We start from the raw sequence: 14,540 nt of genomic DNA, 5'->3' as shown, positions 1-14,540 counted from the left end.
TCCTAAATACATACTTGACATATCGCTTGATACATCACTGAATATTGGCGTGGACACACTGAATTTTGCGTGGCGTATACATGAATATTTGCATGGACACATCATTGAATATTTGCGTGGATCACACTGAATATTTGCGTGGACACATCACTGAATATTTGCGTGGATACATCACTGAGTATTTGCGTGGATACATCACTGAGTATTTGCGTGGACACATCACTGAGCTGAAGCGCTCTTTGCGATCTGCCCTATCGTATTCTTATCTTACGACGTACGACAATGAAAAAACCACGCAGCTATGGGCTTCCTGTTGAAAGCGATTTGATTCCGAATCTGAATCGCCTAATCTGCCATGCAAACAGGAATCTTTCATTTCCGCTCCCTGACGAAAGGTTACTTGCTGTATACGCTAATGAAGTCGGATTGGTTTGTTTTATGGCCCAATCCTTGAAATCTTGAAATCGAGCCTGCCGTTAAGCCCTTCCAAGACCTACGTAGTCGGCTGCACGTAATGATGATAGTGGGTAACCAGCTGACTGCATCATGAAGTCATAACGGAAATTATGTACTAGGCAAAAATAAATCGTTCATCACCATGCATCATACAGCTGCCGGTCTAACACACAGTCTCAATAGCGCGTTCTTCCCTGGAGATCTGTCAAGATGTTCAACATCTGTCCAAGTCCTGGACAATGAGAATGCTATAAATGTCCCAAACATGTATTTACGTAGTGAATAAAATGGTAATGCAAAAGGTAAAGACGGCGGTACCATTGAGATCGGAGCTCCACGAACATGCAAAACCTATCCTGAGATGCACTTTAGAAATTGTACAAAACGCTCAACACGTTCAGAAGGACCAGGCTGATAAGCCGCAGCAGGGAGAGATCGAGTTGATCTTGCGCGAATGCCCTCAATAAGTCCAACGACAAATCTACGATGCACACAGTGTAGGTCTAGGATTCCCCGAGGCCATGATCGTGTCGAAACGGTAACATCTAAACAGTGCTCTCGAGAGTTCCGGTAAGATGTTCACCAACACATCAAACACGAGCCTTCCCTGGCCAGAGAGTGGAGCTCGTGGGTGCTTCACAAACTGCTCTCAGCACACTTCGGCACCGCCGGACGTCACGCATTGATGAACATTGTTTTTCTTGGTGAGCGGGTGCACCAGCGTTTACTTGCAGGGATGCCAGCCAAATCATTCCTGGCTGTTCTTTAGTGCTACAAAGGAGCGAGTTCACGTGAACTATACGTTTGATACCTTTACATAACCTGTCAGCGAACCCTCGTAGTTGTGTGCTCACAGACCATATCCGTACACACAACGCCTTAACCACCACCGATATCCCGTAACTAGCAAAATACAGATATTTACAAGTAGAGTTTTACGAACCACCCTATTAGACGAGCCCTGGACTTATGTCGCGATGGAACGTTGGCTAGCAGCGTCCAGGAAAAGTGAAACACAGCGGAATACATCGCCTGCATAACATCGGTTAAATGTACACTAGATTGTCAGTGCTTGCATCACAAGAGGTGAGCTTGCTCCAATCTAAGATACGAATGTTTTCTGAAGCGGTAACAGGCATCCCGCTTGCTCAACACCAAACATTTCACAGACCGGCATTCGCACGACTCATGCAAACTAGAGGCTGGTCGCGACTTACATCGAAAGCTATATTCACATTCATAATTGCATATTCAATGAAGAGAACATAAAATTGGTTTTCACACCTCCTGTTTTCGTAAGTTTCATGATACACCGTGAAATCAACGACATTGCGAAGGTGCCGCCTGCTACGCGCGTGGTTTGGCAAAACGTTTCGTCACAGACAAAGCACAGTATTATCACACGGAGCATATCTGATAGATCCGCTGTCACGTCCCCGGGTGGAGCCGCTCTCGCGTCTCCCCGCCTCAGCCCGATGTCGAACCCCACCGCACCACCTCCGACCCACCCCGACACAGCTCAGTCCACATCACCCGTCTGTCCTCTGCCAATGATATCCGTTCCGTCCTCCCTGCAGGGCGCGGGATATCTACCACCGCGCGAGAACGGAACAAACCGTGTCGACTGCCCCGTGCTACTCACGGGGTATACGTGCGTCGCTGGTAATGGGACTGCCCTGTGCTGTGTGCAAGTACATTGGTCGGCCACTGGTTTGTGCCATATGGCAAATACATTGTCAGGATTGTGTTCCGAGCAACTGCCATTGTTCGCCAGCCGTCAGTTGCCAATTGCCAGTATAATCCTGCGTTGCAGACATGGATGTAACGTGTATAATTTTTTCACTTTATATGCATCACGGTGTCAGCTGCTTTGCCCATTATTAATAGAGCGAACTGACTGTTAATTTGTGTTCATTGTTAATCCGCTAATGATTTTGGAGTTTCCGTTAGACACGTTGAGAGCAAGTGGTTGCAAGATAAACGCCGCATGACCAGTGTTCTATTCGGCACGTGAAGCCCCTGTGAGAAAAACGCACTATTTCGCAGGAGTGATAATGTTTGCTGAGCTTGAATTATCTACGAATGGTTATGTAAGCATCACTCGGAATGGTCTTGCATGCAGCTAGCATTGGAGATCAAGTACAGCCACCACCAAAATAGGATCCGACTAACCTCGGTCGTCATTGATTTGATGCAATTTGGATGACGCTGTTGCTCTTAGAGGTACAGAAAATGTCCGTTTTGCCACAAAGCGCACCTCGGTAATTCGTTGCATGCATTTTCCAGCTTTACCATTCCAAATGCAGCTCTGATTTGGGGGTATTGATGCAGCACACTCCTCTGTTGGGCTGGCTTGGTTCTGATGTGCGGTTTCTGCGTCGGTTTCTCCGCCTACAATTGTTGGCCGTGACGTGTCAGGTCGGTCAGAGATGGCGCTAGTTGTCAGTTGGGGCCATTGGCTGGGGCGAGCTCGTGCGAGCCGGGGTGGGCAGACCCTCATACTTGCTGGTAGTGGGCCCGCTTGGCGTTCTTGGCTAGCAGACATGCCAGCGTGATTCCAATCACCTGAGGAAAGGAATCGTCATGTCATGCGCACAAACTGGGTGTCTTCTGCGCGGCCGTGCAAACTCGAGCACAAAACCTAACCCAGTAAGGACCGATCACCCGCCACGTTTTCCTCCGCTACAGCTGCGTCTTGCCCCCTCGCAGTATCCCGCCGCGCAGGAGCTGCGCTGCGGTCACAGCACGAGCCCGTGTCCCGACAACCCTGGCGGGAGCCCCGGGCGCCCGCACACGCCTCAAGAGAAGAGTCCCTGCACAGGTAAGGCTCAGCGGTGGGGGTCCATACAATGGGTGCAGTGTTGGTCCACTGCTTCTTTTCTCCTCCATTACGCAGCACTGACATGACCTTCACCGCCGACAAGGCTCTGTTTCAAGCGGAACCAACTAAACAGGATCCATCACGACCATTGCTGCTGGGACTGGCCATGGACTAAGAATCATATGGTGATCAAGTCACTTTTTGCACACGTGTCAACGCCACAATTCAAGATCGCGATCCCGAGATTTGGCTTTCACACACCTCATGGGGCCGTGCTCAAAGGCAAAGGTCAGCCCGGTTTGCCGGAGCTCCTGAGAGGTACGCTGGCCGCGGAGACTGACCTGGAAGAAGGCGAGTCCAATCGCAGCGCCGGCGATGATGCCAATGTTGGTGTAGAAGAAATCCATCACCACCTTGTAGCAGCCCTGAGGCAGCAGATGCATGGCCTCAGCGGCGGTTGGGAAGCCCGAGGAAAGATTTATGAAAGAGGAGCATTAACAGACGCGGGAATGAGTCTGTTCATGGCCGTGTCGAGTGCTCATGAGCAAGGGAGTGAGACAGCGAGCAATGGTGGCCCACAGGAGCCAGACCGGCTATGACGAGCGCTAAGAATGTCAGGGCCGTCAACATTAAAACTGGGAGTATCAATGGTACGGACCTGCATAAGCAAAACAGGATGCAGTCACCGGCCCGCTTTTGTCAGCCCACTGGTATCACGAGGAGCATGGCTGGAATGTGGAGGGCCGTGGAGTCCAAATCATTATGGTATGTGCTGGAGTCGCTAGTTCCAATGAAAACATTGATTTGGTGTCAAGACGACAAGTGTTAAAGGGGACAGAATGCTAGTCATTCAGCGTGAGGATTTATAAATTCTAAGCATATTGGGATGAAACGCAAAATGAACGTAAAGTTGTTCTTCGTATGGGAAAACGGAAAACATGGAAAGATGGCACAATAACTTGGGTGCAAAGTCGACCTGAGTGGTAATGATTCCGACACAGGTGGAGAATTTCCAGATGATAAGAAACGTGAAACACACGAAACGTAAGTAGAAGTAGTGAAAACATCCAAATACCACATCTGAGTGCAAAAAACAAAGCGCAAGTTGAGAGCTGGAGCCCTCGGGATGAATCCATCATCAGATGGTGGGAGGGCCAAGGTCCTTTTGAGAGCAGACTCCAATACGTGCGCAAATGACACCAAAATTAAGCAAAAATGGTGCACATGTAGGCGTTTGCCACGGTATTGTCAAAAGCCACCGACCCGTTCCCACCACTGGATTCAGCCCTGGTCGTGGAGCACTCGTCCTGATGTTTGCCTAAGGGTATTTCAGTATTTCATCCACCCGATGTTTGCCTACGGGTATTTCAGTATTTCATCCAGAGGCTGGCAAGTTCAGAAAATAAAAGGAGCAAATGAGTGGGTGAAGGAACCATTATACACCAATCTTTACTGATCGAGTAGGACGCGTGACCAGCAATCAAAGCCCAACTTAATTTCACTGTTTAATGAACGTTCGAAGCACGGTGCTCCTCTTGGGCTGCTATGTCTGGTCAAAGCCAAGAGCATGAAGCGCACCGGACAGCTCTGTTTTGTTTGGAAGCGTTGGTCAGGTATCTGTGCTGTTGCTACGCACGTAGCCCAGCTGGAGGACTATTGAGAACTCAACTGCGGCTGCCAAGCCACAGAGTCAACATCCGCCGGGCCCAGTGATCCTGCTTCACTAAACGGGCTCTGGCTCTAGCTCCCGTGTCAATATAGTTCTCATGCATCGGATTGTCGACTCTGGCGCGAGTTGAGTGAGTCAATGCACCGGCAGAGATCGATCGGGCGTTTTTATTTCCTCACATGCCGGTGTCGCAACCACCTGAGGCGTAGTAACGGTTGACCACGCAGCGGTCATGGCGAGAAAGCTCGGCACTGGAGAAATTGCCCGTCAATCCCCACACCACATAAGGGTCCAGCTGTACCCACCAAGGTGCAGGACAGCCGCGGTCTGTTCAGCGCTATATCCAGCATGGGCTCACTCAGGACGCGCGCGGAGCCCGGCCGTGCCAGTCACGCTGTCATGGACGGTGGTGCAGCGGGTGTACCCGCTCAGGACGCGCGCGCGGGGCCCGGCCTTGCCTCTCACACTGTCACGGACGGTGGTGCAGCGGGTGTGCCCGATCAGGGCGCGCGCGGGGCCCGGTCTTGCCTCTCACACTGTCATGGACGGTGGTGCAGCGGGTGTACCCGCTCAGGACGCGCGCGCGGGGCCCGGCCTTGCTTCTCACACTGTTGTGGACAGTGGTGCAGCGGGTGTGCCCGCTCAGGGCGCGCGCGCGGGGCCCGGCCGTGCCTCTCACACTGTCATGGACGGTGGTGCAGCGGGTGTGCCCGATCAGGGCGCGCGCGGGGCCTGGCCTTGCCTCTCACACTGTCATGGACGGTGGTGCAGCGGGCGTACCCGCTCAGGGCGCGCGCGCGGGGCCCGGCCTTGCCTCTCACACTGTCATGGTCGGTGGTGCAGCGGGTGTGCCCGATCAGGGCGCGCGCGCGGGGCCCGGCCTTGCCTCTCACACTGTAATGGACGGTGGTGCAGCGGGTGTGCCCGCTCAGGGCGCGCGCGCGGGGCCCGGCCGTGCCTCTCACACTGTCATGGACGGTGGTGCAGCGGGTGTGCCCGATCAGGGCGCGCGCGGGGCCCGGCCTTGCCTCTCACACTGTCATGGACGGTGGTGCAGCGGGCGTACCCGCTCAGGGCGCGCGCGCGGGGCCCGGCCTTGCCTCTCACACTGTAATGGACGGTGGTGCAGCGGGTGTGCCCGATCAGGGCGCGCGCGCGGGGCCCGGCCTTGCCTCTCACACTGTCATGGACGGTGGTGCAGCGGGTGTAACCGCTCAGGACGCGCGCGCGGGGCCCGGCCTTGCCTCTCACACTGTCATGGACGGTGGTGCAGCGGGTGTAACCGCTCAGGACGCGCGCGCGGGGCCCGGCCTTGCTTCGCACACTGTTGTGGACGGTGGTGCAGCGGGTGTGCCCGATCAGGCGCGCGCGCGGGGTCCGGCCTTGCCACTCACGCTGTCGTGGACGGTGGTACAGCGGGTGTCGTCCCACTTGGCGCAGCAGGAGGCCGGGTAGGCGGGCGTGCCGTGCGAGCGCGCGTACGGCGTGTTGTTCCAGTCGGACGTGCCGTTGATGCCGCAGCACTTGAGCTGCGCACAGAGGCGGGCGTTACACCGCAGTCAACGCATCCCACATCGGGTAGCGCTTTGAGTGAGGGGCGGGGCACAACGCAGCAGTAATGCTACGGACATCATCCAGCCGTTGACGACGAGGCTCTCCCCACGCTGCAGAGAGAGGATGAGGGCCACCAACACCATGAGCGTCGAACACCAACAATGTGCCGCGGATTTGCCGGGCCAGTGCAGTTGTGTTGCGTGGTTTGGTCCAGGGCGGAACGAGTCACGATATGCCCAGAAGTGACCCTAGTACACGGTGGGTGCAGCACGCGACAATTAGACAGTTATGTAGTTATGTCTACGTGGCAAGGCCTTCGGAAAAAGGGTTTAAAACCAGAATCTGATCAGAATAGCTCACTCCCCTGCTGCCAGATAAGACAACTATGCATTGCATTGACACGACCAGGGGAGTGAATTTTTAAGGCCGGGTGGAGAGAGGACTGAGCTTATATGACCACCCTGCCCTCGCTTCCTGATTTCTTCCCTGATTTCGGCCTTTTCGACTCACGGCCTTTTAAAAACACAAATTACAAAATTGGTCGGTCCCAAAATGGCTGCATATCGAGAAATGACTTCCCATTTGAAGTCAGTGTGGCCGTGATAATGATGATGCATGATGCCTACATAGAAAGTGCTACGTTTAGGACCTATTGCACTAGCAGTTCAGACACTTGCTGCACTTCGTTGGCTCAGTATTCCCTTGTTTGCACGGTTGTATAAGGGGGAGGGAGGGGGGGGGGGGGGGAGGGAACTCAGGGAAGCGCTGCGGAGTTCAAGTCATCACTGGGGTGCCGAGGCCCTGCGAAAGCTTCGCAGCGTATTAAGTCAGGATAATGTCGCAAACGAGAAGACCTTAATATTCTTACCGTGGACTGGATAGCGTCGATGGCGGCCATTTTGTCCGTGTTAACACCGTACTCCTGAAGACCGTCCCTAAGACCGTCCTGCGATCAGCACAGATCAGAACAAGTCAGCGGGCCTCGCTCTCCACTGCACAGCCTTACTGCACTGTCATACAAACGTCCACTTCGGTGCATCCTGTATGGAGACGCCAATTTTTACTTTAGCTTCATTCTGACGCGTTGGAAAATTGCATGTATCAGGAAGCTTGTTGCTTTCTCATATACAACGCTAGGCATAGGCCTAGGGGTAGGCGGGGGAGGGGAGAATGAGTGGGAAAGGGGCTGTCAGAATGGGATATGCTCCCAACCTACTCAAGCCGATTAGCATATCTTTCAAGAGACATTCAGCGTTTGCGCTCTCAAGAATAAGTGTTTTGCTATGGATGTGAATGACGTCATAAATGAGAAATGCGAATGGTCTACGTCCTCAACGCACAGATACTTTTCGGAACGTACCTACCTATGGTACAGTTCTTGCTTGCTCTTGGTTTGCATTCACGGACAGGATTCCCAGAAATACTTCGAAGTGTTAGCAACATTTTTTTATAAGGTAGCACGCATATCTTTGCGCCTCATCGTCTACGCTTCTGCTCATGCGACAATATGTGTATTACTATAAAGATTGGCGGGCAAAAATGTAGACAACGAGGTAAATAAGGCATATAACTGTTTCTATAGGGACGTCATGAATGCTACCCGTTTGCTGTTTGAGGGCCAATTTTATAAGAATTGCTAAACTTACACGGTAGCGAGATGATAATCAGACAGCCTTTCAGCTTCTACACAGCCTGCCAGGACCTGGGAGAATTGCCCGAAGCGTGCAAGGGAGAAGCTAAGGGAATCGGCTTTCGCTTGGTATCTGGGGATGAATTGAGATTGCTTTGATTAAATTTAACATGATTGAAGCGTTTTCTATCCCACACTCAAGCAAAACGCCGATTTTGAAACCTTGCATCGCTAATTTGCGATCAGAAGGCCACATAGCCGGCTAACCGGACAGCTGTTGGCTCTGTTTCGGCCAGCCGTCGACCCGAAAACTGGGTAGCCGCAACCAGCCTTGGTGTAAAAGACTGTAAAGCTTATTTCATTGCATGTCCTTCGGGTGCTTCGAAAATAAAGGGGTTTAGTCATGTCCCTGGACTTCTTGGCAAGTTGTTCTTTTTTTTAAAGGCAAGCTCACAAGGTGTGAGTCATTCCACTGCCTGGCTTAATATATTTACCTTGCCTGGACATCAACTTCGGGTTGAAAGTTCCTAATGATTTTGAGTGTTTCCCAGACCACCAAATTTGAGAAAGAAGTACACCAAATGGAAGAGTAGTTCCATTGCTGCCTATTTTGGGATATATCTAGTTTTGTTTTCATCCTAATACTACTTAACTTATTTTGGAAAACCACGCTCATGTATGCTTCTACCTGCTATGTACGTAGGGATCAAAAAGTACACATATGATAAATGCATCGTATGCTAAAATAACCGAAAGATGAGGCCGGTAATTTGTTCTAGACATGTAGCTCATCCTTGTGGACAAGTTTGACAACCGTCTTCAATTTAATGGTTATTGCTCGCATTTGATCGACTGCACCTGACTTCTGATGCTCTGTTTGTTATAACCCACCTTCACTTCAAGACGCTTGAAAACACATGTGACCTCGCGTTCAGTGATAGGTAAGGGTGTTACCAATGGTTTCAGTTAAATTTCAGAGCACAAAATGTAGTTTGTTTGTGTACAAAAGGCATTTTCAGCTCTAAAACAATGAACCTGTTTATCTCATTTAATGTCGTCTGGCTGAATGCTAAGTTTGTTGATTTGCTGCTCGCCTGTCGAATACAGAAGCGAAATATGGGTATGTTACCCTCCAGCAAGTTAAAACTCTTCTTGACCTGAAAAATTATCTGACGACCAAAATTTGTAATTGAGCCCCGCCGTCAAATTTTCAGGTCTAAATAAACGTATGGTGTCTACCAACATTTGAGAGATTTGTTTATAGATAAAGCACTTAGTAACATGCAGCATACGATGTCGTTATGCGCTATGCTGGTGCTCTGCGCGCAAATGAGGCTCTCAATCAAAAAGAAAAATTTTTAAGTACACCCTTGTCATTGCGAAATTCCGCATGCTCCCCTAATGGCGCTCCTGGACCGGATCAAAGCCTACAAATGGTAGTGATAGCTAATCCACATCTAATCCATGCGTTCGAACTTAAGCCCATAACGAAAGCTTGAAAATCCCTCCTACACCCCTGAGTCACGAAGTAATCACGTTCAGTTACAATTATGAACGGATTCGCACCAACAGCTGTCGGTCAGCGTCATGTACCACACACGGCGAAGTAAAAAAAAAAAACAAAAAGCAAACACCCACAGATCTATGCATGATCCGCATGCTACGCAGCATTTAAATAAGGGGCAAGAATGATGCCGGAATGATACCGAAACTCGATGCCGAGTCTTGCGTTATCGTCACATTGCGAAACGACATCAGTTTAGATTAACGTCACCAGCGTGTCGCTGCACCACGGGTGGCCACGCACCTGGAATCCGTGGGAGAGCTTGCGTCGGTAGGCGTAGGCCGAGATGCCGGCGGCCAGCACCACGAAGAACACCAACAGCAGGAAGAACGAATACTGAAACGGCCAGTGCATACTGCGATTGGTGTTCGAAGACTCACTTAAGCGGCCACTTTGTCCATTAAACGCAGAACGAGAAGATCACATTGCTTGGTGATGTACTAGTCGACAATTCTATCATATTTAGAAAGGGCATTGCCCCTCAAATGGAGGAAAATGACTGCTGCGTCAGCAACATATCACCCATACATCGTTTCTCATGAAACCATGGTGGCGCACACTATCTGGCACCGACTGGATCAATATTATCGCCCGGTGAAGCCAAGCGGCTACAAATGCTACATATAACTGCATGACAGCTCTTAGTGTCGAAATTACTGAACAAGATGTTAGTGTTTTGAACCCCAAAAGCCATAGCGACCTGGGGGCCCTATTGACCCCTTCCCCCCGGAGGTGCACTGACGATGTAGAGCAGGACGGGCTGGCTCTTGACGGTGCAGCAGCAGGCGAAGGTGCCCAGCAGGATGATGAGTCCACCGCTGGCGATGAACACGTACGGCACGGAGGCGGAGAACTCGGGCGACACCTCCACGTACTTGTAGAGGCTGATCTGCATCCAGATGCCGATGCCGAGGATCACCAGGCCGCTGACCTGCGGCCAGAGCCGGACCCACTCTTGGTCAGCGGCGCACACCGACACGGCCAGATGCCGATGCCGAGGATCACCAGGCCGCTGACCTGCGGCCAGAGCCGGACCCCCTCTTGGTCAGCGGCGCACACCAGTGCAGAACAGCGGTCAGCCGTTTACTGGCGGACAGTAGATGACTATCATTAAAGCAGAACTCAAAATAATCCTACGTTGATAGAATTTGCGATTTGTGCGCAGGAAAAATACCGAAACTCTTGTCAAACATGAGCCTAACCGGTTATCACACAACAACCACAGCATATGGACGGGGTAAATTCAAGCTTTAAACGTGTTAGTCTAAAAAAGCCAGTAAATCTCGTCGCTCGGTAAACACATTGTATTGGCGTCATTGTAATTGCGTGGAACTTTAGCACAAGGCCGATAAACGATGTTTTGTATTCCAGCGGCTTGCAGCAAAATAGCGCCTCATTTGAGCCACGGAGTTCCTCTTGCTGAGCGTTCGTTGGGTTCACATGCTTATTTGCGCGGATCGCAATATATTTGTGCATGAGGCGTACAATGTGTGATCTCGATTTCCCAAGTTGATAAAATGAAACCATGCCCGGCGGTATAATGCACATCATATAGCCTGATCCCAGACGATTCTTGACATGACTGGATGTGAGCAGTATTTTTATGCCAACGGCCAATCTGGCACCCACTACAACTCGCCCTACCTTATGGTCAAGCTGTTTCAGCAAAGGCGGTGAAACTTGGCGATGTTTGCAAACTATCAAAATGACGTCGGGTGGAAAAGTTTGCTGGCATCACACTTTGTCCACTGGTCAGGTTACCTTATGAGGTACACATGGGACAATCACATGTAATACGCCATAACCATTGATAATATTCCTTAAAGGGAGTGGCTTGTCTTAGGTGCTATACAGTCCATGCAGGTGTATACTGCTGCACTGAGACAATGCTGATTTCGATATCAATATTCATAAACATATGCGATAGCCTCCCCTGCCGGCAGTACATTACATCACAATACACAACTATGGATTGAGCATATCAAGAGACACCTCGGGTACAGCCAGGAAGCGGTCTTTGGGGTGAGCTGGCTCGGATTTCATTTCCGGTTTGTGCACCGGCAACAAGGTGGCCATCACATGCCAGAAAGCTGGAATGATACAGAGACGCGGGTGCATCATGTCACATGGGTGGTACCTGCTACCGAAATTTAGGAGAGGGGTGGCAGTTGCGACTCGCGCTCACCTCAGCTCTGAGCCAACCATCCCCAACCTCCCGTGTATCCTACATCCAACACGGATCTAGGGTATTGCCATAGAGAAACATAAGCACAGCAATATTGAGAAGAGGACCAAGCCTCACAATCCACATCACAGCGCTTCGCAACATATTATTTTTCCGGGCTGTCTATCGTTGGCATCATACGCCTGTCATTAACTCCAAACCGCTTGCATTTACGTGTTTGGGCTCACCGCTCATCATACTAGCAGTGTCAAAACTTAAGGCAGAAGACATTTTAATGTTTTGTGAGTATAATCACTCACCGACGAAGATTTAAATGCTCTGAATTATATAATCCTAAACAAGCTGTGCAGATTTATTCTATTTTTAACTTTCGCGCGCACTTCCATCATTTTTAGGTGTTTTTGCCCGATCACGACATTACGACAGACTACATGTTTTGCTTAAGATCCAGCCCGTCAAAACCAGTCCAGTAAATTGTCATATCTTAGTATGACTGAATACATCAGGAACAGAATCCCCGTGAAATTTGCCGCGTGCAAAAATGCGGTCAGTTTTGCACGTTGATAGCCATGCTCTATGAATTGCAGATTTAATATGGAATATCGGGAACTGCCGTCTTCATCCTGCTTGTCATTTATAGCAGCTGTAAGCTGTTCTTTATTGTGATCTAATTCCGCACCTGTTGGACAGATGCCAGCCAATCGTTGTCTGCGAGGTTTCCTTCGTATGTTATCGGCCTTTTCGTAGAGAATGACAGAGCCGATTCTCGCTATCGTGATCTCGTTCTCGCCGATACAGGTGACGCACACCAAACACAAAGCTGTATGCGTTTATACGTGAGGGACCTCAATCGCCTTCTACGCATGAAGGAAACGTGCGGCCATGCTTCAATATTACTAGGTCTGGTCATTATCACCTAGGTTATCTGCGCTGCAATCAAACGGACCCCATCCCCGAATACCTGTAGGCCGATATCTGCCTAAAGGTAGGTATGACCCCCGACCGAGCTTGGCATTATGCTGTAAGCTTTATTTCGGGTGATGGCGGATTTGGCTATACAAACCATCGATACCAAAAATCAGCAGTATTAGACGTCCATGACGTTAACGACCAAATGTCCCCTGAGTTGAGGTAGATACGAATCCTTTCAGGTTTTGTATGAATCGGAGTCGCAGTTCCGCAGAACCATGCTGATTAGAGTTTTCTCGGCGTGGGCTCAAATGTAAATGAAAGTGACAATATATCTTTTCAATCTGATAGCTCTTATAGTGCAACAAAATAAACATCAAATAGTTGACGCATCACAGTCTTGTAAAGAGATGTTTGCCTTGTGCAGGCTTCTGCTTAGCCCATATAAGGATTTATCTCCCATACTTTCGCTATCAGGATGAGCTTCATCGTGATCGTTTTGGGAATCGAGCCGCGCTCCTCTGCGAAATCGAAGTGATGTCAATATTGTGCTGATCTCTTCCTGGATGGAGTCAAAATCAAGCCCGTGTGCTGTAAATCAGCGTCGAAATTCATTAGGGCTCAGAGGGATCAAGCACAGGTCCGCTTGGCAAGTATGTTAAGTGACCAATAGTATATTTTGAGGGCCTCACATGCCTGGTAGCGTGGGTTTATAGAAAAACTCACAGATGTTAAAGAACCTCAAAGCTTGTTTTACAACGGACTACAATAATATGACGTAAGGATCAGACTACACGCGGCAATTTGTGCATTTTTATCTGATTCTCAAACGATTCTCTGCTGTTTGAGCCATTGCATTGATCAAATAGCAGCGTTTGGACTTCATAGTTAGCGTAACGAAACGGAAAGTGCGCCTCATCATCGAAAAAAGTCAAAACGCATCATGTGGCTGGCAGTTATTTACTGTGCTCGCACTCGATTATATTTATGTACGTGGGTTACAGTGCATCGATGGTACAATCTTGTGATGGTTATCACAAGATGGTTTATGGAACATGAACGCTATTATGATCAATAAGTAAGTTTTGTAGCTATGTCCACCATTTTTCCATGATAGCTCTTGCTTTTGCCCTACGTCATAGTTATCTTTCAGTTACATTCCCATCTATTGATCCACCTCTCCCATGACGCAGGTGGCATGCTTCACTCGTCTCGTGGAGCCATTACTCGCATTATACCGCTTTTAAGGTACGACATGGTCGGAAGCATTAAAATGCACGAATGAAATATACCGCGAGTGTTTTTTTCGTAACATGCGTCACTGAGCAAATAACTAAACACAATACTTATTGCTTCCCATGGCAAATGGGAAGGGACAGCTCGCGGGAGCATGGCTCTTACCCAGAAGCAGACGTTGAAGAGCATCAGCAGCATCTTCATACACGACATGGCCGCCACGGTAGCTAACTGCTCCGACATGACTCGTCTAATGGGCAGAGCAGCTGTCACGCGATGGCCCACGGTGCGTCCAGGACCCTACCGCGGCGCTCTCCAGGCTCGATCGATCGGCCGCGATGGCAGAGACATCTATAGACCGCGGTTAGGTACTCGCAGTATTGATTTCTGTCCGCCGTCCAGTGGCCGTTCTGTTTCGGAGCATCTCAAGTGTCTTTTGAAATACAACTCCGGCGCAGGTGACTTTCCATGAACGCGAGAAAGTCCACTGCTGCAAGAAGGATTCCTTTGTCTAAA

At 50.0% G+C, this 14,540-nt stretch overlaps 1 protein-coding gene across 1 annotated transcript; it reads right to left on the bottom strand.

The window, feature by feature from the left end:
- Positions 1-2,725: 2,725 nt before the first annotated feature.
- LOC119096107 (tetraspanin-7-like) lies at positions 2,726-14,319 on the bottom strand. The gene is made up of 7 exons (XM_037218965.1): positions 14,190-14,319; positions 10,437-10,625; positions 9,938-10,030; positions 7,369-7,446; positions 6,341-6,475; positions 3,619-3,702; positions 2,726-3,021 (listed from the first exon to the last, which is right to left on the bottom strand). Exons 1-7 carry the CDS (start codon positions 14,265-14,267, stop codon positions 2,953-2,955), a joined length of 726 nt encoding a protein of 241 aa, XP_037074860.1. The 5' UTR covers positions 14,268-14,319; the 3' UTR covers positions 2,726-2,952.
- Between the last annotated feature and the right edge of the window lie 221 nt (positions 14,320-14,540).

The sequence above is a fragment of the Pollicipes pollicipes genome, unplaced genomic scaffold, assembly GCF_011947565.3.
Source record: "Pollicipes pollicipes isolate AB1234 unplaced genomic scaffold, Ppol_2.1 Scaffold_184;HRSCAF=208_pilon_pilon_pilon, whole genome shotgun sequence".
Lineage (NCBI taxonomy): Eukaryota > Metazoa > Arthropoda > Thecostraca > Pollicipedomorpha > Pollicipedidae > Pollicipes > Pollicipes pollicipes.
The sequence above is the reverse complement of the archived record's forward strand: the minus strand, read 5'-3'. Positions and strand labels throughout refer to the sequence as shown.

Excerpts from the sequence above, each read along its gene's own strand:
- LOC119096107 (XM_037218965.1), bottom strand. The coding sequence starts at position 14,267 with ATGTCGGAGCAGTTAGCTACCGTGGCGGCCATGTCGTGTATGAAGATG. Across the intron at positions 10,626-14,189 it reads TCTTCAACGTCTGCTTCTGG|GTCAGCGGCCTGGTGATCCT; the intron begins GTAAGAGCCATG and ends CTCTGGCCGCAG. Across the intron at positions 10,031-10,436 it reads AGCCCGTCCTGCTCTACATC|TATTCGTTCTTCCTGCTGTT; the intron begins GTCAGTGCACCT and ends TGGCCGTTTCAG.